Source organism: Sceloporus occidentalis, unplaced genomic scaffold, assembly GCF_023333645.1.
Source record: "Sceloporus occidentalis isolate IW3139 unplaced genomic scaffold, rSceOcc1.0.p SCAF_162, whole genome shotgun sequence".
Taxonomy (NCBI): domain Eukaryota; kingdom Metazoa; phylum Chordata; class Lepidosauria; order Squamata; family Phrynosomatidae; genus Sceloporus; species Sceloporus occidentalis.
Genome location: NW_028317142.1, coordinates 936,819 through 956,377, shown reverse-complemented (window position 1 = coordinate 956,377; position 19,559 = coordinate 936,819). Strand labels below are relative to the sequence as shown.

The window sequence follows — 19,559 nt, the reverse complement described above, 5'->3', positions numbered from 1 at the left end:
TGGACTCCACTAGACCTCTGAAGGTGTCCTGTGGTATCCAGCACTGAGAGGTTAGCAGTAGATCCTTTAAGCCCTGTAAATTGCGAGGTGGGACCTCCATGGATCAGACTTGTTTGTACAGCACATTCCACAAATGCTCGATTGGATTGTGATCTGGGGAGTTTAAAGGCCAAGTCAACACCTTGAACTCATTGTTGTGTTCCATTTCTGAACCATTAATGCTTTGTGGCAGAACGCATTATCCTGCTGAAAGAGGCCAACGCCATTAGGAAAAACCGTGTCCATGAAATAGTGTACATGGTCTACAACATGGCTTAGGTAGGTGGTTAGTGTCAAAGTGTCATCCACATTAATGGCAGGACCCAGCAGAACATTGCCCAAAGCATATCACTGCCTACACCGCCTTGGCTTCTTCCCATTGTGCATCCTGGTGCCATAAGTTCTCCAGGTAAGCACACGCACCTGGCCATACATGTGATGTATAAGAAAACGTGATTCATCAGACCAGTCCAACTGCTTTCATTGCTCTGTGGTCCAGTTCTTAGTCTCACGTGCCCATTGTAGGCGCTCTCGGCAGGGGTCAGCATGGGCACCCTGCCTGGCCGCCCATGGCTCTGTCACCGGTTCACTGCTTTTCCTTACTTGGACCACTTTTGATAGCTACTGACCACTGCAGTCTAGGAACATCCCAACAATTTAATTTGTATTCTTCTAAATTTCTTTGTCACATAAATAGCTACCATTAAATCATTTGGAGGTATAGAGCCATCAGCAATTACATAGGGCCATGATGTATTCATTTGAAAAATAAAAAAACTCTACTCTAGTTTTGTAATTTGGCATAAAAATGGGTACATATGTTTCATTAACAATTCATAAAGGGTAGAAGAACGCAAAGAATGTGTGGAATAAGCAAAACATCACAGTCCTCCTTTGTAAACAGAGATCCTTCCCTGATGAATGTAGGCGAAGCAAAGCCCAGCAATCTATTATGTAGTGAACAGGAATACAAAGTTTAATCTGTTACCACCATTAAGACAGAGTCTGTCCCTATGCCACATGGCACACAGACACATACTAATTAACCTTCTGAGAGCCAGAAACATGGACAGCTAACTGCAGCGCATGTCTATGTCAGGTACCAGTTCACCTGAGGTTAGGTTGCCACTTAGTGTTACAAAGGCAAAAGCTCTCTAATGATTGATATTTCATGTATAGTAGGGTTATAAGGAAAGACATTCTTCTGCGACCTGTTTGGTTCCCCATAACATAAACCTGACTGCTAGCAAATTAATGTCATTTGTTCTAAATTGTTAGCTGTACAGAATTTGTTGATCTAATTCTTCTAAACCATATCTTTAAGATATACCATGATTTCTGGTATATATATATATATATATATATATATATATTTACAGTGAATCATTATTAGATTTAAACATGTTTCGGAAGAAAGCATTTTGGAATATTCACAATAAAATGCACAGGAAGTGCTCTAAAGAGCTGGTACAAAAAAACTGCTTCCCCTCCAGGCTGCAAATAACAAACAGCAACATATTGGTTCCTTATGACAATGATATAACTGCAGAAAATTATAATAATTTATTTTAAATGAGAACAGGGTGTCTTCTCCTGAACTAGTTTGCTTTAATAAGAAAATGCAATGGTACCAAGAGATGATCCAGCACGTATCCACATTAAGGCTGTAGACCAAATGCCAGAAGCTCATTTTAATCCAGTACACTTGTTAAAAAGCAGCTGTAGGATTATTTAAGGACATCAATGACATTGAAGCCAGATCTTGCCACTACTGATCCATCAGACAGGAACAGTCTAAATCTGAGACGTTTCCTGATGACTGCATATCGCTCTAACAAGCTTGTATGTGATGATGTCAAATGCTGGGGTTTTTATATAAATTTTTGTATAAAACAAATGCATTTACTAAGAATTGTACAAAATACTTTATTTTTCATCGAGTGTGAGTGTCTCACTCTCTGTATCTCATACTGACATTAAACACACAGTTCATGGAAAATGTTCTTGAGAAGAGAATGTGTGGCTGCTGACGCAACAACAAACCATCTCTATGCAGCACTTAAGTGCACTGTTCAGAGCTGGTAATGGACAAAGTATTGTCTAGGGAAAACAGAGATTTGCCAATTTGACAGTAAACGGGAAATATTTACTGCTTCTACACAGTAAGACAGGAGGTAACATAGATTAGACAAGACATTACATTCACAAACTAGGCTACTGGGGGAATTTTAACATGCTCTGAGTCTTTACAAGATGGGTTGACATACAGAATCATGTAGAGATCTCAACATGTATTTGTCATATGAAATGACTTATGGAACCATGGAGAAATGTAAGCAACCTCTGACATTTAATAAAACCTCCCCCTGTACAAAACGCCATATCTGTTAAAGGCACGAGGACATACAAAATCAAGTTGGATTAAAGAAATAATCGCTTAAATAAAATGAAAGCCAACCTCCATCCTTCCTTGCCAATACGAATAATTCCTCTTGTACTCCCCTCCTCCTATATAAATATAATTTATGAACTCATACCCATTAATATTTAAGGTTTCACAATGAAAATGGTTAAGCCCCTTTAAGCAGATGTACATCTACCAATGTAATAAACACAAAGGGAGAGGAACTTTGGTTATATATTTTACGCATAATACGCTATATTTTGATCTATGTTGTCACACTACACTCCTTACACCATCAGGAAAAATGACTTCCAGTGACACTTTATGCCATTCCCATGTGCCATTCTGCTTTCGATTAGCAGTGCTGTGATTGCCAAATTCTGAAAAATATTTTCCGGTACCATCTGGCTTCTTGGCAGCGTCTGCACTTATTTTGGCAACTGTATAATTTACTGTCATGATACTCACTGCCGATTTCCATTTGACAGATCATTACAATAATTGCCTTCATTTCTCTTTGCATAGAGCCCTTTTTAAAGGTGAATAATAGTTTTAGTTTCAATAACATGACTCACATTTAGCAGTCACAAAATATTTTCCTTTCTTTATATCTTTTATGCTAATCTTATTAATTAACACAGAAAAGTGCAAAAAAAGTGCTTCTCTTCTATAGTAAAATCATGCGTTTCCAGCTACAATACTCAAGTATAACATTAACCTCGATACCGTATTTCTGATACATTTAATGGAAAAATATGCTTTTCTTTCAAAAATGAGTAGAAAGCTAAGTGACCCCAAACTTTCGAATGGTTGCGTAGCTCTTGCAAAACTATCAAAATTGGCCCAGAGGGTAAATGTATTTAGACCAGTGGTACTCGGTAACCTGGTCGGCTTCCATTATTATAAACATTTATTATATTATTGATTGCTTTTGCAATCTACCAACAAACATGTATTAGTACAGTTTCACATGTATTGCTTGATAAAAGACCCTGCACAACCCCAGTTAACAGGAGTTTAGGGGAATCTAGATATTTTTCTAGAATCTGGATTATATAATCAGCTATTTTATTAACAGGTATATTTTAACTGTATTAATACGCATTTTGTAAAAGAGGATAGCGCCAGCAGAGTATCTTTTTTAATAATGTACGCTTCAACGGCCCTGGAGTGGTGGTATGTTACATATGGGACAAGGCAGAGACAACAATGGATTAAAGAATCAAATTTCCTGGAAACACTGATTCGGTAAAAAAAAGAGAGAGACCTCAATGGCATAACCTCAGTTCCTTCATGTAAAATACCAGTAAAGTTGAAATAGTTACAGTGAAAAATGACTAGTCCTAACTTGGCTACGACAATCAGCATTCAAGGCATATACATGGAGTTGCCTTCCATATAGTTGCCAACTATCCTTGCCAACCAACCATCTTTATACTGTCTGTTGGCTCTCTCAGAAAGCATATGTTTAATGGAACCGTCAGTAGCGTTTGCACCCAAATAAAGCCTTTGCCTGGTGAATGTAAGTTAGTGTTTGGCAATGCTTCCTTATTTCTTAACTTTAAGTGGAGGGGATTTTCATCACCTGGCTTGTCCCCACTATAACATATTCTGAGTGTGACCCGAGCCTCAAGCAGCAACCAACCTCATGTATATATTACATTACCAGGTTGCTAAGGAGGTATTTATACTCTGCAAAATAATGAATTTATCATTTATCAAGTAATTTCATAACTGGAATAATAATTCTACCTTCTCATACAATTCATTGAATAAATTCATATAAATCAACAGTTGCTTGATTATCATCTCAAGTCTTAGATCCAGTCTAATTTGATCTACGTCTAAGGTAAAGGTTTCTATTGGCTGCAATATAATAAAAGTAGTGTACAGGGTGTACCGTCCATACGGCACCGCTTTAAAAGGATGAGCTATTGTATTAAATGTAACGCCATATCCATATCCAACAATACATCAATTTGATCCTAACATCCTAAAAATAGATGTCTATCTATCTTTTTTCTGTTGTGCTGCACTGTTAATTCCAGGTCACTGGAAGGACTAGCAATCAATATGCCTCCCATATCCAATGTTGCCTTAAGCTGACACAACCGCTTTCAATATACAGTAAGCCAGGAATTAGCAGGAGAGTTTAACATTTCATAGCCAACATAGCCAGTGACCTTTTCCTGCAAGAAGCATAATGTATAGGTAAATCCGGCATCTATACAATGACGGCAGGGAATAGGTTACTCAGTTACACATTGTACATATTGCACGGCAGCAATTATTCAGTCACGCATCCAACATGCTGGCCAACGACATGCGAAAAGTATACTTCACAAAAATACCCAATATGGCTAGTTGGCAGGCTAATACCAGATTCAAGTTTAAGTCCATACTAGCTTCGGGTACATACAACACTAGATAACCCCACAAAATATACTATACAGGGTCATACGTCTACTACCTGCCATTACTATATAAACTACTGCTATATATGTCATGATTACATCATGTCTCATTTACTCGTTTATAATACACTTCAACTTCTACCATAATAATAACCCGTACAGCATACAGGGGAACGCTGAGCCATTTCTCAGAGGTATTTATTTTCTGCAGGATAATTTATGGCCATGGATTGAGATGCAGAAATGGATATGAAATACCCAGGCTACAGGCGAATATCCCCTGGCGTATGCGAAAGAGCAGCATTTGCAGACCACTTCGCTAAGCTATTAATGGACGTGGAGTCTGAAAGCTATAAGTGTCATGTGCTTAAAGCATTTGCAGGCATCTCAAAATTCAACTGGTCCACAAGCTGAAAACCTCGCAACCATACCAGCAGACAGAATCAATAAATACGTAGCTAAAGCGGCATTCATGCCTCTGCTTGGATTTTATGCCAGTAAGTGCACATTTCTTTCCGTCTCTATGCCATCAGCCGGATATAAGAAGTCAGGCTACCAGAGACAGACAATCCTTGGTACTCCAGCTGCGGCAGACTACAACTCCCATAATGCATTGCATTGAAAGGAAATGTATTCCACACCAGCTGGAGTGTCGGAAGCCACATATTCATGCGTTCCAAACCCCGGTAATCAGAATTTTCAAATAATGTATATAATACTTACTATATATTTATATATATATATATATATATCATATACTGGATCAAAAAGGTAATTAACCCTTGATATACAGAACACTTTCAGTATATTCTATTGTTTACTAAAAGGCAGTGTGGTCATGGCTAAGTGTGTTTGTATATACTTTAAAATAATATGGCTAAAGCACATCAAAAAAACGAATATGTAGTTGTCAAAACCTATTTGGTGTAAATATCATTGCTTTGAAAAGCCTCTGAAAAAAAAAAAAAAAAGTGGAAATTCGGTAAAGATACCTTTATTGGATGGATTACAAGTCTTAAGAAGAGACCACAAGACCCTTAAGGCTTAATGAAATGAATCTTTCAACCTCCAGACAGTACCAAACCTGACGTCTTAGAGAAGGTATTGAAGATCTGCTCGTCCATCTTGCCAAGCCTGGGTTCTCGACTCAGGAAGCCCTGTCAGCCTAGAAAGCCTGGCACAAGTGGCACGAGTACAGCGTAAAATATGGAGGGAGCTTCCCTTGTAATGTTTAATTTAACCAATGGATGTCTCCTGCAGAGGCTTTAATGAAGCAGACACATCTTTCATCCTGAAGACAGCACCAAACTTGTCTTGGTGTTTAGACAAGCTTCCATCACATCTTACTAACACTGGGTTCTCGATTCAGGAAGCCTTTTCAGCTACAAAGTCTGAGTTCCACAAGAGCAAACCCAGCTGCCCCCTTTACAGTTCCACAGGCACCGTTCAATTCATTTGCACCTTTGCTTGGATTTGCAACATGCAATAGGAGTGCGATTCACAACTCAAACTGTTATTTTGCTTCACAGGTAGAAGGATCCACAGTCTGTCTTCTGTTCAGTTAACAAAAAATGCTTGTACTCCCACTGTTCTCAGGTTCAGGTCTTTGTATATCCAGCAGGAATTTTATTTTAAATCGTTATGAGATGGGTTTGTGGACATTGCCATTAATGGGAGATCTTTTAATGCCGGTGACCCGGATTTTAAACCATGTCATCATAACATTAAAGAGTGAAGGGGCGACTCTATCCAAGTTCTTCATTGACAGATACAATATGGTGAACGGTACGCTTGGAAGGGGCAAGCACCAGCGCCAAGACTACATCTTTTCTAGGCAGCAGGAAAAGTCCTGTTTTTTAAGATAATACAAAATCCTCCTTTTAGTTCTGTTTGCAACAAAAACGAAGAATAGAAGTTTTAATAGCTTTAATAACGTTCAGAACTAAAAGTTCTCCATTTGGACAATATGATATTAGGGGATTTGGAATTATACTAGTTGGAAGGCTAGAACGCAATTAAAAAAAAATAAAAAAAAGTTTGGTGTTTTTACGTTACCATTTAAGGATATTTGAACAGCGATGCTTCATTGCAACTGAAATGTTTTTATACAAAAATAAAAGCCAGATTTGCTGCCAAAAAGCAGTTGACTCCTCTTCTTTTTTTGTTGTACTGTCCTCTTATTTATGGAATAATTTAATATAATGATAATGGTCAGTTTTAACATTCTCAATGCCATATGGGCTACTGGCTCTCAAGAATTCAAAAGGAAAAAAATGATGTTAACTTCAAGTCCTCGAAGCAATACGGTAATTGCCTCCAATATAGCACTCTCGGGGGGTAAACAAATGCATGCTGTCTCCAGCCAAGCTCACAGTGAATCCTTTTTACAGATTTCTTCAGGCGTTTCTTTTAAATGAAGAATAACTTTAAGTCGTTTCCATTTATGGACAACATCACAACTCAGACGTCTCGAGACAGTCTCTTTCTCTTTTGTCAGACAGCCTGACTCTGCTTAGACGGTCTGTATACATCTTTTCTTAAAAGGACCTCCTGAAGATTAAGTACGCTGCGTTAATCATTGTAACAGCCAATGAACGCTCACTTTGCATGGGTCAGGCATAAAGAATAGCTTCACCTGTTTTACAATGAGCCGTCCAACCAAAGATTTAAAATTCTAATTAAATCTAGCACATTTTTGAAAGAAGTAAGCAGAAGGCAGGGTTCTCTGGTCGTTGGATTTCGACAAGGTTTGCTGCAGTGAAACTGTAACTTGGCCCTAAATTCCAAGGGCCTGAATGTCCTGTACCCTTGTGGCCCAGGTGGCAAGTTTAGCCTAGTGGCCCCCATCCACCGGCTGGACTGTACTGTAAGAACAGCGTTTCTTAATTACACGTTTTATATGTATTTTTCGCTTTCCATCTATATTGTTGCTCCCGTTCTTTAAAACAGATTATGCAGGCAACATCTACAGGATTATAGCGGATCTTTATGTCCAACAAAATTATCTCTGATTCCTGCCTTGGATGTCGATTTTAGCCATTTGTAATTCATATCCTTTAACCAGTGAATGAATAATGGAAAAGGTTAAGGAAAAACAATCATTAAAATGCCTTATGAGTCCTTTTAATTTGTGCAGTCCTCCGTTATGTCACTAATAAGGAGAAAATAACCATAATTTAGCCATTTGTATTCTGAGGCTTTAGCATGGTACAAAGCCTGTATGTAAATACACATGATGTGCCCTGTGACCAGCATTGTCATAATACGATGGACTGTCCATCTGGTATAAATGCTCTAGTTGTGTGAGAATCAGCTGATATATATCTCAACTTGTATGGCTTGGTGTGGATAGGATGGAAACAATTTAAATACAGAACGGACGGTAAACAGGGAAATATATTGTTAAAAAAGAGAATTATCAGGACAAGAGGTCATAGTCTAAAAACGAGAGAGTCTGAGGCTTAGATGTCATGTAAAAATAATTACTTCCCTGAGAAGGAGGTTGATAAGTGGGACAGCATTCCAGCAGAAGTGGGAAATGCTGATATATTAAAGGAATATAAACATTCATGGGATAGGCATACAGCGATCCTGAATTTAAGACAAGGCCAAACTGGGTGTTAAGTTGTGGAAGTTCATGGCCATGGAGGAGAAGGGCAGCTTTTGCAGCAGGGAAGGCTCTGCTGCGGCAGGTAAGAGTTTTGTGTTTATTTTTTTTGTGTTTATTTTTTACTTTAGTAAATTAATACTTTAATGGACATTTCTCCTATAGAATTGACTGATATTATTGTAACTATTAATTTATAGCACTGACAAATTCCTTGGCGCTGTATAGTAATAAAGGTAAAACAGTGTTTATATGCCACACATTTTTCAGGGATTATCAGCAAGATTTTGTTTTGGGTTAAAAACCCTGAATTACCCGAGTGAATGTGTGATCTTACTTAGCTGCAAATCAGAGAATAGGAGCATGAAGTGTAACTGGCACACAGAGAACTCCTTAAACAGTTTCCCTGCTCCAAATTTACCGCAACAGGTAATTGTGAGCTAGCGACTGCATTAGCTATCGCAGACTTGCTTGTAACTACAACCGACGACATATAAATCTGTGCAGTAAAAACATATCTGCGGCTGCTTATGGTACATAAAACTCCCAACAGTATTAAAACCCGTGATTGTATATCCTGGAGGGCGCCATTAAGATAAGACAGGCAAACCAGAAGCCTTTCAAGATTAAAACTACCATGCCACAGCTCCCGTAGAGGGGTACATCTACATTTTGTGTTCCAACCATCGCAAAAAAAACATCTTCTGTTCCTCAAACATAGAAAAAGAAGTAAAATCTCAAAACCTTTCAGGATCTCAGAGGTCTCTCAATCAGATGAAAATCATTCAGAAAAGGCATCCCAAGAGCTTGTGTGGCCAAGTCTTTTTTTTCTTCCTATGTTTGCCCATCTTTATCTAAAGACTACACCTTGGACCAATATGGATATATCTATAGCTACCAGCATGTAGCTGTAATTTAAAAGTCTTCTGTGAATGCTTTTCCCCAGACTGATGATGAAAAACAGCCCTGGCCCTTTAAGGCCAGTGGCCAATAAATGACAGACACTCTTACACGCACAGACAGCACCAAAGGTATGAAGGCAATTGCTTGGTTTGCCAGATAACCAGTCCGACTATGTTTATATATTATATATATACACATATACACTGTATATTTAAACAACTCATAGTGTTAACCCTGTAATGTATAATGCGGTGTGGAAATTGACAGCCATAAATGTAGGCTATTTAAATACGCTCATGTGAAAGCAAGTGGCAAACAAGATTTTACATGTGTTAAGACCCGCAGGCTTAGATTAATCAAACAAACACACGGTATGCTATATGGGATCTCTGCCAGGGTCAGCAATCCAGCTTCCTTTGTATATGGCTATTGAACATGAGTTCAATAAAGGCAACCTCTTTTTTTAATGATTATTTATATGAACTAAAACAACCCTGTGCAATAAAGTCCCCATTTAGCTCAAACTGAGCTGGAAGAGAAGACATGTAGTGAATTATTAATCACAGACTGGTAATTACCCCTTCCGGTACTGAGTGACCGAGTATCGATAAATCTTTCATTGAGGCTTTTACGCTACAGACTGGTGGAACAAACCCCAGTGCATCACGCAGTATGCTTTTTTGGTTCTATAATCTAATAGTCCGAGTAAACGTACTCATTGCACACTTAACCAAATCATATTACGCTTTCATTTCAGTTACTATTATTGACAAAAATACTACATTTATGTATAGTATTCCCTCTCTCCTTTCTAGGTGGAATATATATATATATATATATATATATATATACACATACATACACACACACTATATATTTGCTATACAAAAATAAATCTTAAACCAAAATGACTTGCATCTTGGATAAAAAGTAACATATTTCAGGTGCTGCTATGGCAACAGAGGCAAGACAGGCTTTGCAAACCGTCATCAGTTGTGTTTGTACCAGACTGAATAGGTACATTAAATTGAGGGGGATAAATACAACCCTCTGTGCTGAAGCTACAGCATAGGGCAGTGTCTTGGAAAGTTTGAATTATATTTTATTTAATAAAACACTCAAATTTAAAATCAAATATATGTAAGGCGGCACTTTTGGTTAACATTTAATAAAGGTATTATTCAAGCCTTTTATGTGATGCCGGGCAGGCATAAGCATCAGGATCTTATATGATGTCAATCAGGCCCGGACTGGGACAAAAAATAGGCCCGGGCATTTAAGCCCGAGCAGCCCATTTTTATTTATTTATTTATTGTTAAAGCCCACCCTTCATGTACCATCTTTGCATTTACTCACTCATTCACACAAATCATTAACACATTCATTAATGCAGTCTCACAAATCATTCAAGCAATTCATCCACACATGAATTCATTAATTGTCATACGCATTCACACAATTCATCCACACATTTATTCATTCATTCTCATACGCATTCACACTACCCCCTCTCCCCATCTTATATGCCCCTTCTCACTATGTTCCCCCTTTTCACTATGTACCCCCTCTCACTATCTATCCCCTCTCCCCATTTCTCACTATCTAACCCCCCTCTGCCCCTTCTCACTGCACCCCCCGCCCTCACCCTTCTTACCTTGTTGCCGGAGCAAGCAGCAACTGCGGCCGGGCCCGCGGCAGGACCGGACTGACTGGGCCTCTACGGCCGCATTAACGCACCTGCCCCTTATGCCCGCCGCAACTGCGACCGGGTCCGCCACTCTAAGGGGCCCGGAAGCCACCACCAGGGCCGGCCTTAGGGGTCTGCGGCCGCACAGGGCTTACATTAAAACATCGGGGGGTTTTTTTAACTTTATTTAACATCCTCCATGTTAAATAAAGTTAACAAAAACTTTATTTAACATGGAGGATGTTAAATAAAGTAAAAAAAACCCCAGATGTTTTAATTTGAACCCTGTGCGGCCGCACACCCGTAAGGCCGGCCCTGGTAGGGGTTTCCCGGCCCTTAGAGTGGCGGACCCGGTCGCAGTTGCGGCGGGCTTAAGGGGCAGGTGCCCCTTATGCCCTGCGTTAATGCGGCCGTAGAGGCCACATAGGCCCAGTCAGTTCGGTCCTGACTGGGCCTATTTTAAGGTAGGGGCCTGGAGCTGCAGCTCTATCAGCCCCTAAGTCAATCCGGCCTTGCCGCAGCCCGGCCCACCGGGCCAGTCCCAATGGCCAGTCCGGGCCTGATGTCAATGGCTTGGAGTAAATCCATTAACTTTGCCACATAAACATCAGTAGACCTGATCTCCCATCCAACTGCTGTCAAAGAATCTCCACCAAGTTATCCGGTAAGTTTAAAAGCACTGACGTGATGTGCAGCATATCTGTCTGACTCCATACGAACAGGTCCCAGAGAACCCAAGGCAATTAAACACCCCAGGCAAAAATAAAATAATGCACTCACATCAAGCTAATTGACAACAGTTACTCAATACGCCTTTTATTTCAACAAACCGCCAAGAATACAAGACAAAGGATAAAAAGGTAGATGAACAAAAAGACAAGGAGTTACACAAATTCAAAATAAAAACAGTAAAATAATTTTTATTTTTATTTACCTAATATATAATTTCCTTGAAAATGGATAAAAGCAACGGGTAACAACGAGGTTCTATACCAAGCTCAACTAATACTTCAGTTGCAGCTGAGAGGATACGTTCTGTTACCAGTGACAATGTTATCACTATGTTTCTTTATCTAAACATTTTATATCGTACTGTAATTTGGAGATATGATCAGTAATATATATATATCCCATGCAGAGGATGTCAGCCCTAAGGGCACTCTTAACAAGATAAAATGTATTCAGTCTATGAAAGAAAATTGCCAGTGACAGCTGGCATCGGGGAGAGCAGGCTGGAAAGGGAGAGAGGGGTCCAGTTACCTCTTGGGCCGCTCCGATTTGAAGATTATGGGATACCAACCCGAAGCCAGTTTGTATGTTTACCAATTCCAGATAAGTTCAGGCGGCTGGGTCCTGTCTGTGTTCTTTGTATGTGTTTTCTACGTGGTTCCTTTCAGTGAACATGTGTTGGATATAACTAGATAGGACACATTTTGTATGGTGTCTGCGAAAAAGTGGTCTGGGACAATTTCTTGGTTGGCTTTTATATGTTGTACCCCAAACCATGTCTGCTTGTTCTTTAATTTATAAATACATGATTTATACGCCTTCCACTTCATGTCTCCTACTAGACGCGTCTCTGCGTAAGTATTTGGATTAAAGGCTTCTTGGAGATGGGCCTTCCTCACCTTTTTCCAATGTCACCAAATTCTGGTATGATGAGAGGTATACTCTCACCATTTTTTGGCTTTCTGTAGGTGTCAGAGCAGAAGAGAACTCACATAAAGTATTGCTGGGTGTTCCTGATGCGATTGACAGGCACTAAAATCCAGTGTTCACTACAGTCGTGTGCCATCTCTCCTAGATGGACACCAAATGTTAAACCATTGTATGGTCCAGATACATTCTGCTATCTTTGCAACAATATGTGTCTTGGGTAAGGACGTTGGAGACAATTCGTGGCATAAATATTTACATGATTATGTTGCAGTTTGCATCACAATTAGCGCTGTGTTCTCCTCTCCAAGAGACTTGGCAAAACATGAGAACTTTGAAAAAAATACTGCACGCACGTTCCTCACATCCATAGGACAATAAGAAAAGGATATAAAAGGGTTGGTGGAAGTTCCCTTTTACACAGCATTGAATAATTTATGTATGCCCGGCACTGTGCAATGTTATCTGAGAAGAATATAGAAAAACGTTAATTCCCTGCACTATAAGAATTAAAATAAAATAGACACTGAATGGAAAAAAAAATCTTAAGTATAGACATATTTACTATTTCCCTTGGTCTATACGTTTGCTTGAAATCTCAGTTTGTAAATTATTTTTTGGCTCACAAACGTGTTCTTGAAACAAGGGCTTCGTTTAACTAGTATATTTGAGAAAAAATATTTTCTAATGGTTTCATTGTAGCGGACAAAAATGTTAAAAGCAATGAATGCATTAATATCATACATTGTCATTTCCTAGGTATAAAAACCCCCTTCCACTTATCTAACAAAGCCTCCAAAGCTCCTCCTACACATACTCAGTAACATACTTACACATACACACATCCAGGAATAACCCTTCCCATTTGTATGTGTGCTATACCGGGCATATTTGAGAGATGGATGAGCAATCTGACCTTTTTATCACATCAAGAAACTCTTGACCATCTTAATTCCCAGGATAAATCAGGCTATCGTCTTAAGCCCCTGTGCTAATCGTATGCATATAAACATGCAAGGATATTCTCTGGGAAGCACCTGTCTAGAACAATTTCTTTGTTGCAAACCCTTAATTTATACAAAAAATTTTTTTCCCCCCATGTATATACATAAAAAAGTGTGCCACCTCTGCCCACTAAACAGGCAGCCTGTGCCACCTCTGCCCACTAAACAGGCAGCCTGCGCCACCTCTGCCCACTAAACAGCATTGGGCACCATTGATGGCATCCACATTGATGTGATTACATTGCAGGCTATGTTGTGTGTGATGTAACCAGTGTAGCGATGCTCCCTGGTCGGAGGACTAGCTTCACAGTACCTGAGGATCGGTAGATGAGTACTTTCATGAATCATAAAGGTAAGTGATAAATTGCTAATAATGGGGGTTTTAGAAAACACATTAATATTATGTATTACACATAACTTAATGCTTTTTAATAAATAAAAAAATGTTCCTCTTTAAGAATAATACAATCGTGTGGGCAAATGTCTTCTGAACAGATATGTGAGGATTATCAACACTTATTAGCAATTAATCAACAATAACTCATATGTCAGTTGGAACATTAATATCGAATTTTCCCAGAATAGCAAAAAATATATAAGAGAAGCATTTAACTTTGTTTAGTGAGCCCGTAATCTATAGGCAAGCAAAATACATCATATCGTCAGGCTGATAAAAAGTTGAGGAATCTAAAAGGAATGTATGAGAACGTGAAAGCAGCGTATCACGATAATACTTAAATTAATTGGATTGTCTGTTTTCATTATTAATAATGAAGGGGTTGTCAGCTGTTGGATTCAACCCCCTCGCCTTTTCTCTCGCTAGCAGGCCGGCTCCATTCATTCTTTCAACAAAATCATTTGAACCATTCACAACTGCAGCTGCTGTCCTGCACTTAATCCTCCCTGCGCTTTGTGCCATTCAGCTGGGTTACCCCGACGCTATCTGAAGCCAGGCCAAGCAACCGTCTGGACGTTTTCTTGGCAGTTTCTAAAGCACAGGTCCCGTACATACATACATATGAAACACAATACATCTTTTAGCAGCTGCTGATCACACAAAATGATTCTCCCAGCTCCAAGTCTGAAAAAGAGGTTTACTATGTAATTACTGTTTTCATACCTAGTTTTTTTTACATTTTTTATAAATGTCACGTAACTTGGACTAAATAACCTATTTTCCTAGGAAAGTGATTCCAAAGTGACTTTTGCAGACTCAGATTTGAGACAGCTACCAAATCTACAAAAAAACAAAACCGCGGTCAGCCAGCTGAATAGTGGTTTTGCATTTACAAAGAGGCTTAATGTTTCTTTTTTGTGTAGAAATATAAATAAACGTTTAATTTTCAGTTTATCGCATGTTAAGGTTGTTCCCAGGAAGCAAGATCCAGGACAGCAATAATTTGAATGCAATTTTGTGTCCTACCAACGTCCCTACAGTAAAAACATTTTCTCCTTTAACCACAGATGGCTGATGAGAACACACTCTCTCTCACTTTTTTTCTGTCTTACACCTATAGGAAATGGTAGGTAAGGATGTTAAGAATATGCATTTTTTTGTCGACGGATGTAATGACCCAACCTAATTAAATTGAAGTTCTTGGTGTAGTGAGTGCCAGAGCAGCACAGGAATAGAAAATGTAGAACACCAATGTTCTATATTCAAGGAGACTGTCTTGTGGGAGAACCTCATTTCTTTTTAAGACCAGAACGCCTTCACATACACCACAGTCACACAGGAATATCAGAATGTGATGAATCCTCCCCCACCGTGAGCACAGCCGTCTGCCTAGAAGACACTGTTAAGCTGGGGTTCTAGCAAACATTACAGGTATTTGTGTATATACATACACACACACACACACATTATATATATATATATATATATATATATACACACACACACACACAGATACACACGATATATATTTGGTTCCTTATTGTGGACCCAAAAATTGGCTTTTCCTAGAACATTGCATAGGGGTCCTCACCTCCTTAGTCCTGTCCAGCTCGTTGTGCAACGCCTGCTTGGACACCTCCATCTCAATGATTTGCTGTCGCAGGAGCTCATTTTCATCTTCTGCTTTGATTCGCTTCTCTTCCACATTTTCCAGCTCGTGGTGCAGTCGGACAGAAACATCTTTGGCTACCTGAATGACACAAATATAGCACACGTAGCCGATTAAGCTAGAAAAAGGGTCACAAGCAAGCTCTAAAAGCTGCTGCCTATAAAGGCATGAACTGTTTATAAATGTTAGCATTGCTTTGAAAATCTCTTCCTAAGTCAGCGATACTATGGTCAAAGTTCAAGAAGCTTTAATTAATCAGGATTTGGCCTTGCTTTTAATGTAGGTAGTATTTTTGAGCTAACATGCATTATCTGAGTCTTACAAAATTAATGATATATTCAAAATTATATTATATATGAATAAAATTAATGATATATTCAAGTCTTACTAAAAAAAATTGTATCCGCCCATTGAGCAGAAAAAGGGCCTTTGTGTATCTGTGGGAGTTACATGTAAAAGTTATTAATTCATTGAAGGATAAATGGTGAAAATGAAAAATAAAGATTCCCTGAGATCCGTCACCATGTTATTATTCACCCATTACAAACATTTTCATTAAGTAGAAAGTAAGCTTTTTCTTGCGCCCCATCAGCAATGTCTGAAAACAAATACTTTTGCTGGTAAATAAAGGTTATTATATCACGGATATATTCTGGGCAGCTGTATTATATACTAAGAATCCCCAAGAAGGGCTGCATAGTTTGCCAAAAGAGAAAACTAGAATAGGTTGCAACCACAGATCTAACCATGGATCCAGTGATGAAACTTTTCCTTACAATATTTCTATTGAGTCTAATGTCAATATAACATAAAAGGTGCCAGCAGACTTTTAGATCCAGAAATGAGCTACGATACAATAATTTGGGGCACTGATCTAATATCTCTACTGTTTTCTACACCAGTTCTAAAACATAATAGCAATGGGATATGTATAAAAAGTGACTCTGGGTCACAGTTTTTAACATGGACTTATCATATTGGGATACAGCATCTTCGAAGTAGACGATAAAGATAAATGGAAACGTCTTACTGGAGATATCTACATAACCGCATGTTTATTTCGGTGACACAACCACTTCAACATATTATTTAATATCATGGCATATTATTGTAATCCATAAAATATCATTGTAGGCATAAATATTAAAGAGAAGGAACAACAAAAATGGGAGCATGAAGTCTCTTAATGGATGTACCTTTAAGTCTTGTTCCAGAGTTCTGATGAGTTCTCCATCTACCTGGCCCGTCTGTGCAACTTTTAGGCTTTTTTGCTCTGCTTTCCTGAGGCGATACTGCAAAATACGGCAGTTCTTATTGGCTCGGTCCAGCTCCCGGCGGAGCTCCTGTAACTGGTAAACATCTTCTTCCAGATAGCTGTCACGCATTTCCTCCATTTCAGCTCGCAATTCGTCGAGCTCGTCCTAATACAAAAGAACGTACAAAAGATAGGATTAAAGAAGAATCCGGTACTCCAGTACTCACATTTACATACAATGTAAGAGCATGGACACAACTACAGTTCTACAATGAGACATTTTAAGGGATCCAGTTATCAGTTACGTGGTAAGCGTATAAAGTATGTGATCTATCGAAATTATATATTTTCTTTCCTCCTTTTTGGATTTTGTGTTGGGTTCCCTGATGGTGCCTGCATAAAAGAAGTGCAAAGGGGGAAAAATAAAATAAAATCGCATTAAATCCAGCACTGAAAACCAGGGCTTGCGCTAGGGTTCTGCCACATAAATAACCCATGCGCTCACATAGGTGAGGATTGGTAATGGCACCCTGCACGAGGTTGGCACCCTACCAAGCTGCCTTTGTTCCTTAACATGGTAGAGCTAATCCTAATCTGTTTCCATTGTAATGCTATTATAACAAACATCATAAGGGCAAGGCCACACATGCCTGCATCATGGCCGCTCCCAGATACAGAACATCAGAAGTCATTTGTATAATACAATTAAAAAATGATTACTATGTTGTATATATGTATAACAAATAGCATGAGGAATAATCTGCAGTGTGACTGTATACAAACATGTCATATGACATACACACATATACACAAAACACTGCATATAAATATGTATACACATCTATGTATCTATACAGTTATATATAAATCCTCAAAGCGTTAACGTCAATTCTAAATACATCCATGGTCAGCTTGCTGTTTGTTATTACCCCGGGGCATATTACTAATAGCAAATATACATTGCATTGTACTGCAATCTACGCTGATGTACAGGAAGAATAAACCGGAAACCGATATTTTACAGATTAGTCTAGAGTAGAGTACTCCGATTCAGAGATGCACTTCTTCCATTAGCAGCCTGCCGCCTTGGGATAAGGAGACACTATTATTAGGTTTGCACTGAATTTAAGGCAGGAAGGAGGTATGCCAAGGCAAAGATGCAGAGAAGGAATACTTTCCAAGGCAGCCAGCCAGCCTTCCATCTATTAATATAGACACAGTATCCTATTAACCAAACAAAACAAAAAAACAACAATTATACACAGTGCACACGCCATGTTAACCCATGCTCTTTTCTAATATTAATCACTTGGTTATAAGACATTTATTATTATTGTTTTAATTTTGGCAGGTGTTACATCATTGGCAATGTTATTTAATTTAAATGTCAGTGAACGTCCTGTCTTTAAACAAAATGTGGTAATGTATAGCCCATGCCATGGGGCTCACTGTGCCCTTCTGGTTGATCCTACATACATTCATGTTTACCATACCTACCAATTGGCTGACTTTTGGGCTTGGTGGCAGCTAGAGTAGGGATAGAATAAATGAGTGGAAATGCCACAAAAAAAAGAGTAATTTATTTAAAGGAGATGTTCCCATAAGCCTAGCCTAAAAAAAAAAAATACCTTCTGCTCTTTCCGCCCAACTAATATAACCAAGAAGAATCATACTTATTGGGAATAGAACTTTTTATGGGATCACTACTATTGCTGTAAGGAGAATGATGTCCTCTATGAACTATGCAACAATGCAAGGAGCAAATGACAACGGGATTACAGATCTCCACACCCTTTGGCTAGTCTCCCTCCCCTTTCTATGTGCCCACCACATTAGACATAAACTTAAATTGCATAATGGGTTTGGGAATAGTAAACTGGTGGAATGACTTGGCAGAGCGATGAACCATCACACCCTCTACAAGAAAGAGTGCAAAAGGCAATCCTTAATCAAATCCAGAAAATAAAAACTGGAGTGCTCCCATCTATGACAATATGTCTGGTAGAATAATGGTAAATTAAGTATTCTTTCACATGTACAGTCTGTTATAGCCCCTTTCTTTAATATTACTCACAGTTCAAATATTACCCCACAGAGAAAATAAGGCTGGGTTTGGCGAGTTTTTGCTAACATCAAACATCTCCTGGTCTCTCAGGATAATAGGTATTGTCTGCCATTGAATGCGATTGATTACCAATTATTTGTATCTACTTGTCCCGATTTACTCAGCTGGAACATCCTTTGGTTCTACAAATCCTGCCAAAGATTACATTATTTTGTGCCAGTTATTGAGAAACTCTAAGGTCAAACAAAAAAAAACAATGAATTAACAATTTAAAATGATTTTCCAAAGACATCCACACCGAAAAGGAAACCCATTGATTTGATGACCTCATAATTTATATGGGTTAACTGCAGACATTGCCTCAGCCTTCAAAAATGTCATGAACCTATATTTAATTGAACAAGGACTTTCATACTGTATTTCAATTATCCATCAAGTCAGTACTTGGCTCATAGCTGT

General features: G+C 38.7%; 1 protein-coding gene across 1 annotated transcript in view; it reads right to left on the bottom strand.

The window, feature by feature from the left end:
- Positions 1-19,559, bottom strand: part of LOC149279543 (microtubule cross-linking factor 1-like) — a 55,128-nt gene that overhangs the window by 23,000 nt on the left and 12,569 nt on the right. Inside the window, exons 2-3 of the mRNA XM_089501055.1 lie at positions 16,977-17,201; positions 15,703-15,861 (exon numbers count right to left, since the gene is read on the bottom strand). Coding sequence (XP_089357181.1) covers positions 15,703-15,861; positions 16,977-17,174 — 357 coding nt within the window. The 5' untranslated portion in view covers positions 17,175-17,201. The remainder of the gene's footprint in view (positions 1-15,702; positions 15,862-16,976; positions 17,202-19,559) is intronic.